This window comes from Siphateles boraxobius, unplaced genomic scaffold, assembly GCF_051911475.1.
Source record: "Siphateles boraxobius isolate OS27281-9 unplaced genomic scaffold, OSU_SipBor_1 26, whole genome shotgun sequence".
NCBI lineage: Eukaryota > Metazoa > Chordata > Actinopteri > Cypriniformes > Leuciscidae > Siphateles > Siphateles boraxobius.
The window spans coordinates 22,161,687-22,180,621 of record NW_027508876.1 but is presented as its reverse complement, the minus strand read 5'-3'; the positions used below and the strand labels follow the sequence as shown (position 1 = coordinate 22,180,621).

General features: G+C 35.5%; 1 protein-coding gene across 42 annotated transcripts in view; it reads left to right on the top strand.

The window, feature by feature from the left end:
- tnikb (TRAF2 and NCK interacting kinase b) overlaps positions 1-18,935 on the top strand; it is a 61,916-nt gene that overhangs the window by 6,293 nt on the left and 36,688 nt on the right. For all 42 annotated transcript variants that reach the window (XM_077244957.1, XM_077244969.1, XM_077244952.1 and 39 more), the window contains exon 2: positions 7,397-7,462. In XM_077244957.1, the coding sequence (XP_077101072.1) occupies positions 7,397-7,462 (66 nt within the window). The remainder of the gene's footprint in view (positions 1-7,396; positions 7,463-18,935) is intronic.

The following is an 18,935-nucleotide window of genomic DNA, read 5'->3' as shown; positions in this document are numbered from 1 at the left end:
CTTTATTTTTTGGACTCAGACCTCTATATTTATTTGTGTATAAATATAAAGTTTTATATTTATATATTATATAGGAGGGATATTATATATTATTTAGGAGGGAGTGATTATATTATATATTATTATATTATATTTTATATATATATATATATATATATATATATATATATATATTATATATTATATAGAAGGGAGTGATTGTTATAAATTAAATGGTTTGTTCAGTTCATTTGTGTTGTAATAATTGTGTCAAAAACAGAAGTATAACAGTAAATAAATATCGGTTCTGCATATCGGTTATCGGGCACATAAACATGCAAATAATTGGTATCGGTATCGGTTATAAAAAATCAATATCGGTCGATCACTAGTTAAGATAATGTTTTTTTTTTGGTCTCCACTTTCCTGTTGATGCTTGGAAATACGTGGTATCTAATAATAATATTTCACCAAAAATGAAAATTCTGTCATAGTTTACTCGCACTCATATTGTTCCAAACCCATGATTTTACTTCCATAAAGGATGTTTTGCCAAATGTTGACATTGCTGTTTTCACATTATGAAATTATGGTGACCACAGGTTGTCAAGCTCCAAAAAAAACAAAGACCATAAAAATGTACTATATGACTTTATATCCAAATCATCTGAAGCCAAAAGATAGTTTGGCTTCAGTTATGTGACATGCGCAAACCAATGACATGTGGCATCATTGACGTCAGATTTGAAAGGGAAATTTTTATTGAATAATGACATGATATTTCACTTTGTTCTTCTCACAAGCTTTTGTTTGACTCCAGAAAACTGAGAAAATAGGGCATGGCTGTTTCTAGCACATTGTCAATTATGGTCTTTTTTTGAGCCCTGATCTTTCATTAAATGGAACAAGCTTGTTTTATGTTTTGCTGAAAAAAGAATGAAATACGGGGTTGGAAAGAAATGGTGGTGAGTAAATGACTGAATTTTCTGTTTTGGGTGAACTATCCCCTTATGCTTAGCTTTTCTTATAGCTGGGGATTAATTGAGTGGGGATTAACAAGAAATGTAATTACTAGTGTTGCATTACTGTATTGCCCCGGTCAATGGGTTCAACTTCCCCTCTCAGGTACATTGTTTACCAGGCCTTCTGTTCTTTGCTGTGCAGAGTTGCAGTGCTGTCATTCAGCATGGCATGTCTAAACATGCTCTGGTCTCCAGTGGTCTTTCAGAAGATCCTTTGAAGACGGCTTTGAGTTCTAATACAAACAGCACGGTCACATGGCTCTACACTATAGGGTTTTTTTTTCAATGGAATATCTGCATTGGAGAGCTCAGATTAGTTTAAACTTACAACGGCTTACTGTTCACTAGCAGTTACTAACAGTCATTTTGCTGTGTTTTTTTGTGTGACTTTTTTGTCTTGTGACTTATCTCCTTTTTAGCGAAACTTGCATTGCACAAAGTGTTTTTCACCAGAACATTTTATTACCAGCTTAACATTCAGCAGAAGTAGAGGGGAATCTTTGCAGATGGGCCCCTTCCTTAGTGGGGTTTTCAAGAGATCAAGTGAATGGGCCTCCATTGGAAAAAGTGTACCACTTAATTTATGGCCCTTATGGGATTGGCCCTGCCAGCATGCTAATGCCACAGGTGGGGTTTAAAGCTACAGTGTGTTTGAAGCATACATTGACACCAATGAGTGATTGCTAAATCATGGCATTTCCATAATATTACCTTGGAACCTTGACCATATAAACTTACTACCACGAACATGGCTGAGCAACATTTAAAAAAATAAAATTAAAATGTTTTTACATATTTATAGAGTTTACCTGAATAATCTAAATACTGGTTTAATGACAATTTAAAGCGGCACTACGCAGGATTTCCGTTTTTGTCAAACAGCGACCCCTATAGTCGCTGTAGAGTACTTGTATTTAACGTTACTGTCGTAAATACAACTCACGTAGAGCGTGACAGTCTATGATCTGCACTCACGGCCTCTGCACTTTATAATAATAAAGTAGCCTACCGCGTTAGGCTAACCTGAGCCTAAATGCCAGATCACATCAATAGTTACATCATGTTCGTCGCATTATTTCATAAAAATGTCCAATAACAAAGACATGATTATTGCAATTTATCATAATAGTTTGCAAATTGCGCTCATTTACACTATTTACAACGTGTAGGCTTATTTATGTCCTGATAATTATGTGAGATATTGACAACTGTTCTCATGATAATCGCAGGAATCAACTTTAACAGTGAAAGCCTGAGCGAATAGGACTCTTGTCCAGTTCCTCGCGCTGTCAGATTCTCGTTACCTTTTTCTAGACTCTTCCGACCGCGCTTTCTTCATTTGTTCCTCCATTTTGAAAACGCAGGTCCGATATTTACTCGTGTCTGACTCCTTGCTCGGTCATTCTGTCGTTTCCTCTTTCTCTGTTCCTCCGGCAATGCTTTCCTAGCTTTCTGCTTCTTATATGCCGGTTTAGCCATGACGATAGTTGTTCTTATAGCTAGCGAGATCCTGGATGGGGGCGTGTATGTGTGTAATGTGTGCAGTGCCATAAAGCAATTCATTACATCGCGAAAGCTGAAATTTCCACTCAGTTTTTCCACTCGCAGGCACCAGAGGGGGGCGAGACGACCACCATTCAACCCGAAAAGAGTCATATAATCATTCCAATAACTCTGAAGCTGTTCAGTTAAGCTAAAAAAACTGCATAGTGCTGCTTTAAGAAAACCTTATGGTTGCCTTGAGTAATTCACACTACCAAAAGACTGCACGCCCTCATTGCATGGGCCAAGCCCTCATGTCTGAATTTGCGTTCTTGTGTGGAGTGCATTTCCGCCCTGTGAAGTTTTTCGGGAAGTTGGGAATTCTCACTGTAATTCATGCATTGTAGGTAGCTTAAATACAATAATTTAACAGTTGTGTTACAGAAGTTCTATTCATTTGCTCCATATAGAAATGTCATATTTAACAATAACATTTAAACCTTTCAAGACAGACCTACCATGAGCTCCAAGGTACCTAAATGATGAAAGATTCTATTCTGTAGAATCAGAAAGATTCATTTTTATAAAACTGTTGAATAGCTGAATTCCCAGTAAAGAACTACACTACCCATAAATCCCTAGCACTGAGAATGACTTTACTACACTATCAAGCAACAGTTTTGAGAAATACATCAAATATATTGTTTTATATTGGAGCCAAGGACACATTAAATTGATCAGCGTTGATCGTAAAGACATAATGGTCACTTCATGCGTTTTCTCAGATCGAATAGCTGTCCAATCGTGAAAAGGCCAGGTTTAAATTCCCTCCGAAAACGCATTCACGAGGTGGTTTTCAGGAGGTGGTCTGAGACTCATTCCACTCAAATCTGAACAAATCTAAATGCATCTTGTTGTTGAAACCACATATGTAAATTTTACTCCTCCCTACAATGCTAAGAAATAAACGTGTGAGCGTGTTATAGGCTATATGTCATGTTCTAGCCAGATATGACGGCGCTTCTGCAGCACGCATTGCCGCAGATGAGCTGAGTATCTCTTTATCAAGCCAACGCGCAAACTACCGCAAATAAAACTGAAAGTCGCAGATGCTCTACACACAATCATCTTCATTAAAAGTAAAGAAACAAAATGAACTTACTCTTGCCGCGCTTGATTTTGAAATTAGCTCATTAAACTGCAGTTCATGTTTGTGGCTTTCTGTGATGTGAACTTCATTAAATCTGCATATAGCGTGGAAATTGAAGATCAGATGTATATCCGTGTTGCGGAGACGCATTTGTGACCAAGTGTAAATGGAATCGTTTTGATAAATCGGATAGTTATCCAGTCAGTAAAAACGCATGAAGTGAAACGGTGTTAACACAGGCCCAATATGTCTTTACCATCACTGCTGATCAATTTAATGTGTCCTTGCCTCCAATAAAAAATATACTATAAAACAACATAAAATAAATATGACATTTGATGTTTTTTCAAATAAATTGTTCTTTTGGACTTTCCAAAGACTCAAAAAAAAAAGAGCTTTCAACAAAAATATTAAGCTGCACAACTGTTTTCAACATAGATGATAATAAATGTTTCGTGACCAAATTGGCATATTAGTGATTTCTAGAAGTGAAAATGAAGATTTCTGTGACACTGAAGACTTGTCAGTGTCACTTGTTGACTTTTGTGTTTTTTCAATTATAGTATTTGCAATTTGCAATTTTTCTCAGATTTTCAGATACTTTTTTGTTGTGAATCATGTCTGAGCTGTTTTTTGAAATCCCTATAGAGAAAATGAATGGGGGGAAAAATATAAAACCGGATGCTAAATTTGCACTGCTGTGTACCGCCGGTGTGCTCTGTCAATGTGAGCCTGACGCCTGAGGTGTCGTTTCCATGAGAAATGTGAACTAGCTTCTTGAAAAACAGTCTGACTCATTGTGTTATTTCCTTGTAATAGTTGAATTGCAATTTGGCAGAAGTAATGGTGTATCATTTAAAACTGCTGAATGCCCGGAGAAACATGCGCCACTTCTTCCGTCTTTACATCCGTAAGCAGAATGTGGTCGTCTCATTTTGATCAGCAGTTTCTTCCTCGTGCCTGTCCATCTGTAGGAATTGTGTTTTGGAGGCAAAACATTCTGTTCAAGAGGGAAATGGACTCAAAACATTCCCAAAATAGATGGTGAGCATAAACTCTCTCCCCAGTGTGTGAATTATACATCGCTTTGTATGTTTGTGGTCAGGAACGAGTATCGTGCAAGTTAAGGCACATGCACTGACAAATATTCAAGTAAGATGGTAATGTGAGGGTTTATTATTGTTTTGAAAGGAAGAAGGTGTTCCTGAAGGTATATTGACGAAGCAGGTGTGTCATTTTGGGAGGCTCATGTTCTGTCAAGTTTCAGAGCAATTGAGGTTTCCGCTCGCAACCAGCAGCTGTGACGTCGAGTGTAAGGTCTCTGTCCAACGTTGAGCGCTGTGCTGACCTCATTCTTCCCACGCTGACTCTGTGGCTGGGTGTTAGAAGTCACGCTTGTTTTTTAAAGAATCTGAGCTGACTATAACTGATTCCTACGGAGTCATTCCTCTTTTATCCTGCACCCGCATGCCTTTAATTCACTGTAAATTCATGTTTATTTCAGAGCATTCCAAGGCAGCCTACTTCCTTCTGGCTGCGATTCATAATGCACCTGTCGTATTGAGTCTTTAGTCTTTACACTAAGAAGTGCTACAAAAAGTAGAGTGGTGGTTTAATGCTGCAGTGATGGTAAAATCATTTTCTTAATCAAGATTTTGGCTTGTTTTCCAGTTAAAATATCCCAAAAAAACTACTGTTCGACAGTTTGGCGTCAAAGATTGATTGATTTATTTAAAAAAATGAATGCCTTTATTCGTCAAGGGCACATTAAGTTGCTCAAACGTGACAGTAAAGACATTTATAATATCACAAATTTCTGTTTTATAAGAAATGCTTTTCTTTTGAACTTTCGTTACAGAATCATGGAAAAAAAATGCGTTTTCACAAAAATCTAAAGATAGAATGAAGGATCATGTTGATTCATGTCATGTTACACTGAAGACTGGAGTAATCCTGTAAATTCAACTGTGCAATCAAAGGAATAAATAACATTCTGAAAAATATTAAAATTAGAAATCAGTTATTTTATATTGTAATAAAATATTGCAACGTTAATGTTTTACTTTTTCAAAAACATTAAAAGATCTTACCGACCCAAACTTTAAATTGGTAGTATATTTGACGTTTATTTATGGCTAATAGCATTTTTTTTCTCACTCATTTCAATAAATCCAACAACCTTTATTAAAGTTTATTTAACGATTGTGTAGGAAATCTAAATTTAATTCATTAGCCTATATATTATCTGAAAAGTTCTTAACTTTATCTTGTATGATATAAACGATTATGTGTTTATTACTTGAATACCATTTGATCAGAAGGTGATCAAATTGCACATTTGATACTGTGATTCTGTAACATGGCTATCATATTCATTTACATCATATGCATTTAGAGTAGGCTACTTAAAAGAGAAAGCGCTGATGGAATGTTTGACAGTTAGTCTGAATACTTTCTCTGTCGCTGGTCCTAGATTGTGGAATGATCTGCATTGGATGTTAGATCTTCCTTGACTCTTAATGTTTTTAAGGACCGCTAAAAATCTTATCTGTACTCTTACTTTGGCATTTTAGTACATGGATGTTTTAATATTTTGTCTTATTGTTCTGTTGCTTTTTATTGTAATGTACAGCACTTTGGAACTATGGTGGTAGCCTGTAAGGTGCTATATGAATAAATAAACAAATGAACAAACAAATTGGGATTCCTAAAGTACATTGGACCCGCCTCACTAAGATTCTCATTGGTCAAGTGTGTCTTTATGGCACCCCAAGACAGGCTTGCCTATAAGGGGTGATAAAATGGACCTTTTGTCCAATTGGACCTTTTGTCCATTACGGCCCTACTTCAAGAGTCTTTGTAGTATCCAAAAAACATTTGTATTTTTGTTACATACAGCTTGTCCTTTCTGAATATCCCATATTATTTTCACTTTATCAAAATAAACCTGCACCCATCCACATCCATTTAAAGGAACCTGAATTCATCCTTAATTTTCCACCAGCTTCATCCCCTCACTTCATTTTAAGCTGTTATGTGTATTTTTCGTGAATTCACTGAACCATATTTCATAAATGTACTCCTCTGGTAACATGAATGGCAGCTATTATGAGATTTCCATGGCAACATGTCTTGCTTATTGTTCTAGGTGTATTGCATTATTTATTGGTTGTGCTTATTTTCATGAAGCATGCTTGTTGGAGCTAAATTGAACTCTGACAGCTTTGATAACTGCCTTAGTGTTATTAAATGAAAATGGCACGCAAGAGTGATTTGATTTGAGTCGTGTTGGCTTTTTATATTCCCACCACTGCATAATGTGGTTTGCCATCACTTTTAAATAGAAACGGCACAGTCAGGTAGATATTATTGGTTCTTGTGCTTAAAATGTCTTTAATAATTTCGAAGTCAGTCATGATTGCCGACATTTCCAATAAGGCAGAACTTTCATGCATTATAGTTAACTAAGAACATAATGTGCTTTGAGATGTGAAAACAGAATTTAACTTTGGGTTTTTCACGAAATCGTTCGCCTCGGAGTTTGTTTCAATATTTATTTTCTGGCTTTAGCTCACTAGATACCTTAATAGGTTTTTATGTTCAGTGTGTTAACAGATATTTAACTATAATTGGCACACTTTGTTAGGTCTAATGACTGCAGTATCAGCATTTATGATGATCTCAGTGTATATGTGTGATTGTCCTTGATGTTCAATGACAGGATAATGCAAGCTAATCTCCTATTCTGTTATTTTCCCCTCAGGACCCTGCGGGCATTTTTGAGCTGGTGGAGCTTGTGGGAAATGGGACCTACGGACAAGTATATAAGGTAAATAATGATTTAACGTTGTTCTATAAGTATGATATGATATGGTTGATTGGCTAGATATAGCCTGTATAGACTCAAAAAGATGTTTAGCTTTTCTCTCAGCTGTTTGCCTCAGTGTTTTCTCTCAACGATCTGCATTAACCTGTTAGTGCCTCAGCAGCTCTTGCGTTATATGTGTGGTATGTCCAGACATGTCAAGACTCATGTGTTTTCTTACACTACTTGCCATTTCACTGAAAGATTCTTCGCCCACTTCCATTACCTGCTCAAAAACTAGCGTGCGTGAGTCAGATTTTTCAATTGAATAGAGATTCGAGGCACCCACACACTACAAGATGACTGGGACGATTTTAGAGTGATTTCTCGCCTTCAGACAATCTTAGCTAAAGTCCTGATTATCTAAATGGTTCTACAGAATATTTATTTCGTGGAACAAAACCTTCAGCCAAACCTTTTTTTCTTTTTTTTTTCTCCAGTCTGTTTGTGAATGGAGTCTGTTAGTGTGTGTTGTGCTGGCTTGGTGAAATCTTTTAGTGTGGGCCAGCCTTTAGGTGAATTTTTGGACAGGGTGATTTGTAGGCATGCAAACAACATTAATGAAAATATCAGGTTTTTTTTGCAGATGGTTATTGTGTTGTTTTGTACAGTTTGATATGCTTTGGACAGGTTGGCATGCTTGGTGTTTTTTTATTTGAAGGTGAAAAGGCACAGCGATCAGACTGCTAATTCGGGTATGATTGATGGATACCAAAAGGAAAATACTATTGATCTGTTTTTTTAAAAGAAGAGATCACCGATCAAAGATTAAAAAAAACAAATCTAAAGCTTGGAGCAGTGATGTACGAGCAGTTAAGCAGTCTGTCAATCTAACCCCGCTGTCATAATGCAGTACTTTTAAATGATTAGTTTACCCACAAAAAAATTAAAATCATGTCATTATTTTCTCATCTTCGTCATTTCAAACCCGTATGACTTTCTTTCTTCTGTGAAAAGCAAAAGGAAATGGTAGAATATTCATGCTGATACTTTTTGTATGATGAAAACAAATGCGAACTGATGCTGTGAAAATTATAAATGAGCATCTTAAAACTAGGCCGTACAAACATGCGTACATACTCGTATGCTATATTTCAAATCTTCTGAAGCCATATGATAGCTAACAAGGAGAAATTATTCAAATTATGCCATCTACTGCAGCTATGAAATTTCAGTCACATCTGTATTTATTTAAATGTTCCTTTTTGATGGCTAATGATTTTGTACCAAGATTTTTCAGTAAATAACTTAAATTTCAATCTCTGCCTTACAGAAGGGTATACTATTGCTTCAGACGATTTCAAATAAAGTGCACTTTTACCATTTTGTAATTGTGCTTAGTTCTCTTTTTGGGATTGTAATTTGGATTGAGATTGGAATTTTCATAGTACACTACCATTCAGATGTTCAATTCTTTTTGTTTGTTTGTTTGTTTGTTTTTTTGCTTATGCTCACCAAGGCTGCATTTATTCTATGAAATTACAGTAAAACTGTAAGATTGTGAAATGTTATTACAATTTACAAAAAAAATGTATGAGATATGCAAAGCTGTATTTTCAGCATCATTACTCTATTCTTCAGTGTCACATGATCCTTCAGAAAGCATTCTAATATGCTGATTTTGCTTCTCAAGAAACATTTCTTTGATGAATAAAGTTCAAAAGAACAGCTTTTAATCCCCTTTTGACAATTTTAATCAATTTAATGCATCTTCGCTGTATAAAAGTGCAAATTTATTACTGACCCCAAACTTGTGAACGGTATATCGCAGAATATTTTTCCAAACTTCTACAGATCGTGTTCCAATGAAATCATATAGGATTGAGACTATATGATGTCAAGCTTTTTTATTTTTAGATGAACTATCCTTTCAAATAAGAATCTATTACACATGCACGTTTTGAGTTATTAGACAAATGTAAAAAGCAAAAGAGGATGTGGTTGTGTAATTGTCACTTTAGAGTCCTCAGAGAAAAGCCGCAGTTTGCAAAAGTTTTTGGGTTGACATTGAGCTCTCTGTGTGAGTGCAGTCAGTATACTGAGAAAACCAGGAGGAGGTGTGATTTCTGAGGTGTCGCCCACGTGTGAAGGTATATGGAGGGGTCAGATCCTATCAGGTGCTAGATGGTGTTTCCTTTAGTCTCACATGATGGGAATATTGTGATACATTTCTTCTCCTTTTTACAGAAAATGAGACTGAAGCATCACAGCAAATGATTAAAATCGAACAGGCACCCTTCGTGTATAGTTAGCATGTGTTAATGAGAGTGAAAGATATATGGCGTGAAGAACGGAGGAAAATTAAAAATCATGTGAGGCAGTGGATTTCGCTAAACTGTCTGCTGAATCAGGGCCTCAATGTACTGTCATCGTTTATTAATGTGCTTTTACCATTAACAAGAATTCCTCTGCTTATAAAAGCATGTTTTCGGTGTGATTTCAAAGTTGTTTTAGGATCTTGGTCTTTATCAAAAATCTTTATGACAAGTATGCTTGCTTTATGACCATTTATATGCTAGTGCACTTCTAATTATTGACGCTTTTAGCAGATAATCTGCATTTTATAAATCATATCCTTCTCTTCAGGAGACTAAAATATTTATAACTCATCCTGCACTACACAGATTTTTGTCCAATCAAATGCTCTTTTGACTGAGAATGGCCCTGATAATTCCGACTAACATTGACTAAAAAGTAAAAAAGGCAAATTTTTACAATTTGGGGATGGAAAGGGAATAAAGAGATGGCGAAATAAACAAAGAAAAAAAATCAGTTCAGTATAGGTAGAGATATATGCAAATGACCTATGAACTGAAGAAGAAGCCATGTGATCTGTCCTGTTTTTACTCAAAAACAGTTAGTTACTCTCTGGATATTAACACTTAGTAATAGTGTGAGCAATAGTTAGTCATGCTTTCCTTGGCAAACATGTGTCCCAAACATTACCTCTGTCCTGCATAGTTTGGACTGCTCAAGCAAAGAGAGCCACTATAAATGCCTTACTTTAGTTAGCATTAGTTTTTGTAATTGACCTTGTAAAGGTAAATTTCTGTCTGTTGGTGAGCCAACAAGAAAGCACACAGTCTGTGACGTTCGTGCTCCGGATTTGCGTGGGCTAATCAGTCGGTCCAAATATAAAATGAATATAAAACACACTTGCTCATTTACATGTGGGAGTTTTTTCAAAAGCACAAGCACATGCTCCTGACATCTTTCATAATTCAGATATTATTTAGAACAGCAGGCATATATGTGTAATTGGAGTAGTTTTTTTTAACCAAATTAGACCTTTTGTAGATAACATTCTGGTGGCTTTGGTGAAGTCACATTCAGGTCACAATCAGCCTTGATTGACTGAATGTTTAGTTTAAAAGAAAGAATAGAGGCAGTGAAATGACGAATCATCATGGTATTTATGCATTGATGAATAGTTTTTCTTTTGCCAACCATGTCATTTTTCTTGACCTTTTTTTTCGATTTGAAATGACAAGCCTCCCCTTTTGAGACTATTGATTTGAATTGCTTCGTTATGTGAATTCTTTAATTTATGATTACTCTTATTTGTTTTCTTGTTAATGTGTAATCAGTCATTATTTATCTTTATGAATGTAATGGATGAATATTACATTTCTATTTATGCTAATTCAGTTTGTAATGTCAGTTCAGACATATATTTTTATTTTTTCCGCAATCACTGATTATAACAGTAAAAATGAACTCTACATTTCAAAAGTCGATAAGACTTTATTCAGTCCAATGGATGCATTAGATCGATTAAAAGTGAGATTGAAGAGATTTATAATGTTACAAAAGATTTCTATTTCAAAAACTCCTGTTGTTTGAAACTTTTGGAAGAATCCTTTGAATAGTTTTGAAGAATCATGACAAAATGTATCACGGTTTCCACAAAAATATGTTTGATTGTAATAGATGATAATACGAAATGTTTCATGATCACCAAACTGGCATATTAGAATAATTTCTGAAGGCTTAGCCATCACAGGAATAAATTGCGTTTTAAAATAAATTAAATTGGTGAGCATAAGAGACTTATTTTATGGAAGTAAAACAATGCCAAATGTTTTTGAAACAAAAAGCATGTTGAATTGTACTACTTGAAAAAAATATGCATGGCATTAACCCTGCTTGTTTTAATGCATTTAATGCGTAAGAGTTAAGCGTTTTGTCCTGATGGAAGGGGAATCCTTGAGTACGATGAGGTATTGAGGGAAACCGATTATAATCCAGTTCATGGTAGAAAAAGCTGATAACATGTAACACAGGGAAAGTAACAATGAAGTTAATGAATGAAAAATAAACAGGCGAAATATGAAAGGTGAATATGGGTTATTGAAATTTTACTAATGAAAATGTGTTTGAAATGTTTTCAATTGAAATATTCGCAGCTTAAAAATTCAACCATGCTAAATTTCAGCCAATAATATGCAAGCCCTAAAAATACAATGCATTAAAATACATGCAGGGTTAGTGCCCTGCATATTTTTTTTTTTCAAGTAGTACAATTCAACATGCTTTTTGTTTCAAAAACATTTGGCATTATTTTACTTCCATATTCTTTTTTTAAAAACATTAAAAACTCTTCCGGCCCCAGACTTTTCAACGGTAGTGTAAGTGTTTAAAGGGTTCATTAATGCTATTTTGTAAGTTCACTATTTTGTTGATTAGGTTTAGTAGAATAGGTTAAACACATTATTTTTTCACATATGTACATTATTACAGCTCTTCCAATCCCAGTCTGTCTGAAATATGCTGATTTCTATTTTCAGGAACAGCTTTAAAAATAAATTTAACTTCTGATTCCTAATTTCATCTGTTTTTCTGAAGGCCCAACAAAAGGGATTTGCTTTCTCATTCAAGCACACACGTCAACAGCACTGCAATTTACTGAAGCCTCATCATCATTCTGCTTTTGGTATGCTAATATTTCACATTGTGATGTAGACGATTGAGGAAGTAATATCTGGACTTTGTATCGAGGTGTTTTAGGCAGGTCTGAATCAGTGTTCTCTGACTAAGAGCTTTGCAACTTTGCAGATTGTAAACATGCACAAATAGATCCGTTACACACTAAAGGAAAAGAAAAATATCATCATATGACCCCTTGAACTTGTCATATAGTGTTTTTTTTATTATTAAATTGAATATTAAAAACATATTTTTTACCCTTTTGACGTAATGCCAATGAACAACGCACATTTCACTGAAAAGGTCCTCAGGCTTCCATCAGTGCAGCATTATTTAGCTAAATCAACTGCTCTACCCAATTCTAATTTCACGGTGTCTGGAGCATCTTGGATAAATTGCGGGTAATTTCTTTAGAACTAAGTTGTTTAGAAGCTCAGATGTGCTGGTCCGTAGCAAAACCCTTTTCTTTTTTAGTCATTCTTGTTAAATAGATGTCTTCTGCCTCACTCCGTAGGTCTGTAGCAGCATGTTTCCGCATCTCTGTTCATCTTAATGTGGTGCTTTTTTGTACTGTAATTGAGATTCTGTAAATAGGGCCTCATATTCACATAACTCAGCCTCCGGATCTGTCAATTTGGGTCAACTTTGAAAAAGAGTCGGTTGCGGAGTTTTCTTCTTATTAACATGACTTCTTTGAACTCTTGGACTCCTGTGTTGCTGGCAGGCGGTTTAATTAGTCCAAGGGTCATAGTTTATGACCTCACTGGCCTGCAAGAACAGATCAGCATCTGAAAATGTATTGATCATTTTATTTGACTAGTTGCAGGTAGACCAATCATTAGTCACCGTAAAAATGAAAAACATTGCGAGGTCGATTTATTTTTATTATTATATTTTTATCTGTAACATCCAATTAGAAAATTTCATTTCATGCTGACTTTAAAGGAAATGCAGGAGTTTGATATGCTGAAATCCCTGCAGAAAGTCCCACAAAGCCCTTTCTCTGGTGGGGCGCCATCTTGGGAGATTCAGAAATCCATTAAAAACGTGCCCTGTATTTGAAGAAATAGGTTCTGGGTCAGGATGTGCATCACGGGGACCGCTCATCTCCCACTCACATGACACTGCTTTTGAGAGAAATCTGCTATGAAGGTGAAAAATAAAATGAAGGCACTTTCAGTAAAGCTTGTGAGTTAGGTACTTTTTAAGAATTTAGTGGTTGTCAGGCTATAAAATGGATCATCAAAGCATCATAAAATTGGATGACATATTTCAAGTCTTCTGAAAGCATATGATAGCTTTGTGTGAGGAAGAAACTGAAATTTAAGTCACAATTCAATAATCTTGCTTGACAGTCATTGGTATTTTATTCACTGTATTGGAATAGAGCAGCTTTGACATTCTGCAATAAATTTCTTACATGGATGAAAGACAAAGGTTTTGAAAAAGACATGAAGAGGACTATATGATGACTGAATTATTCCTTTGAATTCCCACATGTAACTACTTATACTTGAATAATAACAGATTATGCGGCTTGTTGATGAGGTTAGTGAGGTGACAATTTCATCTAGATTTGTTTTTTTTGCAGTAGTGTTTTAGTTTTTAGACCGTTTTCACTGTAGAACTCCCTCTGAAAAGTATTTTAAATTCATTCCTCTTTGCTTTAACGCACCATCACTACATTAAAACAGACATATTTGGCCTCTGAGCATAGTTTAACTTTAAAATTGTCTCAAGACCTGCCATTCTGCTCCATTTTGTTGTGCTCTGTTTCAGGCTGGAGTACACCACACATGATGCTAGTTGCCGAAAGTCAGAACCAGTCTGCAGATTTGAGTTGACAGATTTCACAGAACATTTCAAAAAATTTCCAGAAATTTTCCAAAAGTTTTTGAATAATTCCAAAAAATCCTTTAAAGTTTCAAAAAATTCTAGAAAGAAATTTCACTCGATATTGACTAATTGGTCCAGGTACAGTACATGGCAAATTTCCTCAAGGAATTTTTTTTTCTTCATATAATTTTGTAAACTATACTGGGAACCCCAGTTGGTACATCACTATAATATTAATGGTCAAAATTAACTGATTTGTAGACTAATTGCATTTAAATTACACATAATATTTTTTTATAATAATGTTATAATTAATTATACGTTTTTAATTTAAATTGTTTCTACTCATTTTTTTTTAAATATTAAATTTGAATGGCGGCTGTCATAAAAACATGACAGATTTATTCAAACATTAAATATTAAATTACAATGAATATGAAATACAGTGCATATATTTGGCAAAATGCTACTCTTTTTTTATTTCTAAAAAATTTTTCTAGCTGACTAACAAATTTTTGGACATTGGGTTTTCTGAGGTAAATGTAACATTACCTGACATTGTTCACAAGCTGTTATATTGACGTCTTTCTGCGGTTGAAATACTGATAAAACAAATACATGAGACATGTCACATGATATGTAATTCGGTGAGTTGTACTGTATCTTTCAATATACCTTCTGATGTTCATTCATGTTTATTTTTTGCTATAACTGGCAGTAAAGCAGAAGAGATGATCAGTTCAAATGCACATCACCCTGCCACTTTTGACAGAATTTGAAAGCTGAGACCGTTTCATATCAGAAGTAACAAAAGCTTATTGCGATTTATGGCGTACAGTTTTTTTTTTTCATTCATCAACTGAAATCAGTAGGGATGCGCACATTTTCTTATTAGGCCGATAACAATAACATTAAAAATGAACATGTATCGGCCGTTATATTGTGCATCCCTAGAAAACAGCATAGACTGAAAGATGGGTCCTTGGGGTTTAAGAATCAATATTCAAAATGAGAATCGATTAAAATCGAGAAATCAATATTATTTTACCCAGCCTTAGTCATTCAGACAAACCACCGACTTGTTGATTTATGCACATCTCTAACTCAAAACATCTTAGCAACCACATACCAACTCCCTGGCAACCACCAACAACACCCTAGCATTATAGCAGCAATTTTTTTTTACGTTAAAGTACCCAAACATCTGGTTTCACATTATCGGTGGTGCCTTAGCATGTTCTTCTCGCCCTGCATTATGAGATAAACACAGAGCTTATGGTTAAATAAGGAAGTTTCCACAATGAGGTTCTAAATAAAACACCAACTTCCTGCATTCCATAAGTGACTGCAGGGCATGTGGTCTTTTGAAGGCTGTTCTCTGAATGGAAGATGAGTGAGGAGATTCTGGCCCCTCAAAAGCTCTCTCAGAGACTTAGCTGAGAGGGTCATGCTAGGTCACATGTCTCAGGAACAAGAGGAGCTGTCTGTAGAAAAGTGTGAAAATCACAAACCTCCTCCGCCTTCCAGCCCTGTTGCTAGGCTACGTGGAGGAAGTGGTGCGTTGTGCTTTTTTTTCTTTTCTTTTTTTTCGCACTGGCACCCTGTGTCTACCGTTAAGCAGTACAAACATACACCAGTCTTGCAGTGACAAATAACTTCCTGATCCTGATTGTACAATAATAATAATAATTGTTCCGTTTTCACAGCTTATACAATATACGACTGTCATTGCCGTTGTTTGGCTTCCCTACCTTCCAGCACACACCGTCTTAGTTCTCATGATTGGATTGTTGAGTGTAGCCAATAGCAGCCGTGATGATGAAACCGCACAGCAATGTCTTCCTGATAACATTTTGCGACTACAGTTACAATGCATTACTACCGCAAGCTCTCCGATAGCCATTTACAGTCATTTCAGATATAATGGGAACAGACATCCGTATACATTTCAGCTGCCAGTCTAGATTAGAAGGGTTCTGTGACCACATAGTGTGCTTATCTGTTTGGCTTCTAAAAGCATTGGCATCCATCACACTTGGGGTACAAAAAAAATCTGCAAATGAGCATGACAAAACTAATCTTTTTAAGTATAAAACATCCTATGACTTTGTTGAAACCGTGTAATGCGGTACACTATACATATGTATGGAAAAACCCAGATTACTTCCTGCAGATGTACACTGCTGTTGAGTGCACTTCATGATGTATAGCACTCGACTTAATCATCATTTCCATTTTTAACTTATTTTTCTTTACTCATTACTTTTACTTTAATTTAATAAGTTCTTACCTGAAAAGGTTTTAGGCGGTGTGTCCACTAGGGGCATAATAAAACACTCATGTCACAATTCTGTTACTGAATACTGAACTCCTGATTCGATACTATTTTAAGATAAAACAGAGGTTTTTATTATTTATTATTATTAAAATAATGTTATTATTATCAAGAATATTATCCGCAAATATAGTTGGTTAGTTGGTATTTCCCCCCCAGCCACCTCTCCTCAACTGTGATTGGACGGCTGTTGCTGCGGCGCTCCCATTGAAAACAAATGGAAAAATACACTAGCCTTAGGGAAAAAATTCACAAGGCTTTAGAGTTATGTACATTATACATATATAATAAAAAATTCTTCTACTTTTTGTATTTGTCAGAGAACTCAGGTGCTGACATGTCATTAAAGTCTAAAATATACTTACTTTACTTAATTTAAGTAACATTTACTTGATTGGACTGACAAAGTGTAAGACATTTTTGCATAAAACTGCAAAAAAGTATTAATCAAAATAACCATGTGTTTTTTTCAAAATGTAACGAGGTCATGTAACAACAGTTTGAAACGGTTTTCGTTGCATACTGTTTTGCATTTTATTTCTAAAAAATAGTGGACACTATACGACATGTATGTTAATGCAGTATGTTACTATTCCATTCTGAACATACTGTACTTATTTTTATCACTAATATTGCATGGTCGGCACATTTGTGCCTTGCTTTATTATGGCTTATGGCGGTTGAGGACAGTCTTATTTTACACATCGGGGCTCCAGAACTTTTCAGTTAATCTCTGTCAGGATGCCAGATGGTTTTCCCAGTTAGCAGTCGTCCATGTGAATCTTCTCATCAGGAGAGATGTGGAGCTGTAGAGCTTAAATCCATCACACATGCACCCATTCAACATGTCCACACATCTGATCCACATATGCCAGCATCATTTATTGCGATTAGTCGTTGTATTATTATGATGATTGGCTTATGTGTTCTGTCAGAGATGTATTCAAATTAGCCTACATTTTTGTCCAGTCAGCATGTCTTTTCCAGTTCAAAAGCTTCACCCCTTCCAAACCATATCTTCTTAGTTCAACAGAAGAAAGAAACTCCCCCTGGGGGTCGTATCTGTATGACCAAAAATATTAATAAAAATAATAAATATAAAGTATTTTAAGTTGTTTCCGCTGTTATCAGGAAGAATTGCAAGTGATTGCGCCGGTGCCTCCATGTCATGCAGTAAGCGTGCTATTCTTTATCTTCCACTCTAAACAAACACTTGGATAAGCGCCTAATAAAAGAATACATATATCTAGGTTAACGTTAGAGTGAGCAGCCATGTATGTAAAGTTGCTACTTGCATGTTTCAAATGATAAGCCATATTTGATTTCGATTTCCCTCCCGACATACTGTAATTACCACAAGGACCCGCCGTTAACAATCTGTCCCTCACGAACTGCTTGACTTTGCCATACGTTTTTTTTTTCTGCGACTAACCATCTAAAATTTTGTTCGACTAAACCCTAATACTGTGTTTTCATACAGATGTTTACAGCATTTCATTTTTATTACATTATTGAAATATTAAAGGGGGTACTTCAAGTAAATGCTTAACGTCTAAGAAATTTGGCTGTTAAATTTTGGGAACCCCTGTTTTAGAACAGGGTGGCTGATGTATCAGATATTACACTTTTTAATTAAATGTTAATAAGTAACATGCTGCAGTTCAATTTTGTGTAATATTTACAAAAAATCGAAATTAATTTGAACTTAACAATATTATTACAACATTATTTTTCTGTTATCTCTGTAAAGCTGCTTTGAAACAATCTGTATTGTATAAAGCGCTATGTAAATAAAGGTGACTTGACTTGGAAAAATAAACCTGCAAAAGAACAGATATTCTATTCTATTAAGTCTCGAATCCGACACTTATCGGTCGATGCCAATAATTTAAAAATGTACAATTACGGCCATGGCGATATATCCGTTGACTACTCTAGTAAATCTAGTTATTAGACACTCAAAATGGAATCAAGAAAAGACATATTCAAACTTATATGCACATCACGCCATGGATCCTATGAGTGTCTGTGTTTGATAAAATGTCGAAACTTCCCTACACAGTAATTATCTTTATTTTTATAAAGCCATGGGCTTTGTCTGGGTTTCTTCAGTAGAGGTTGAAGTTGTTAATGAGCACTGATGAGACTTGTATGACGCTCTCTCCTCATGTCTTTCTTTCCGTTTCCCACCTTTTTTCGCTCCTTCCCTCCTTCTCTCGCTGAAACATCTCCTCTGCTCAGAATCAAAGTGGTGGGAGTGTGTTGGGTGAGGAGATGAAGTGTGCATAATTCATTGTGAAGAGCACACACTGGGTGATTCTGCCGTTCAGATGAATTCAA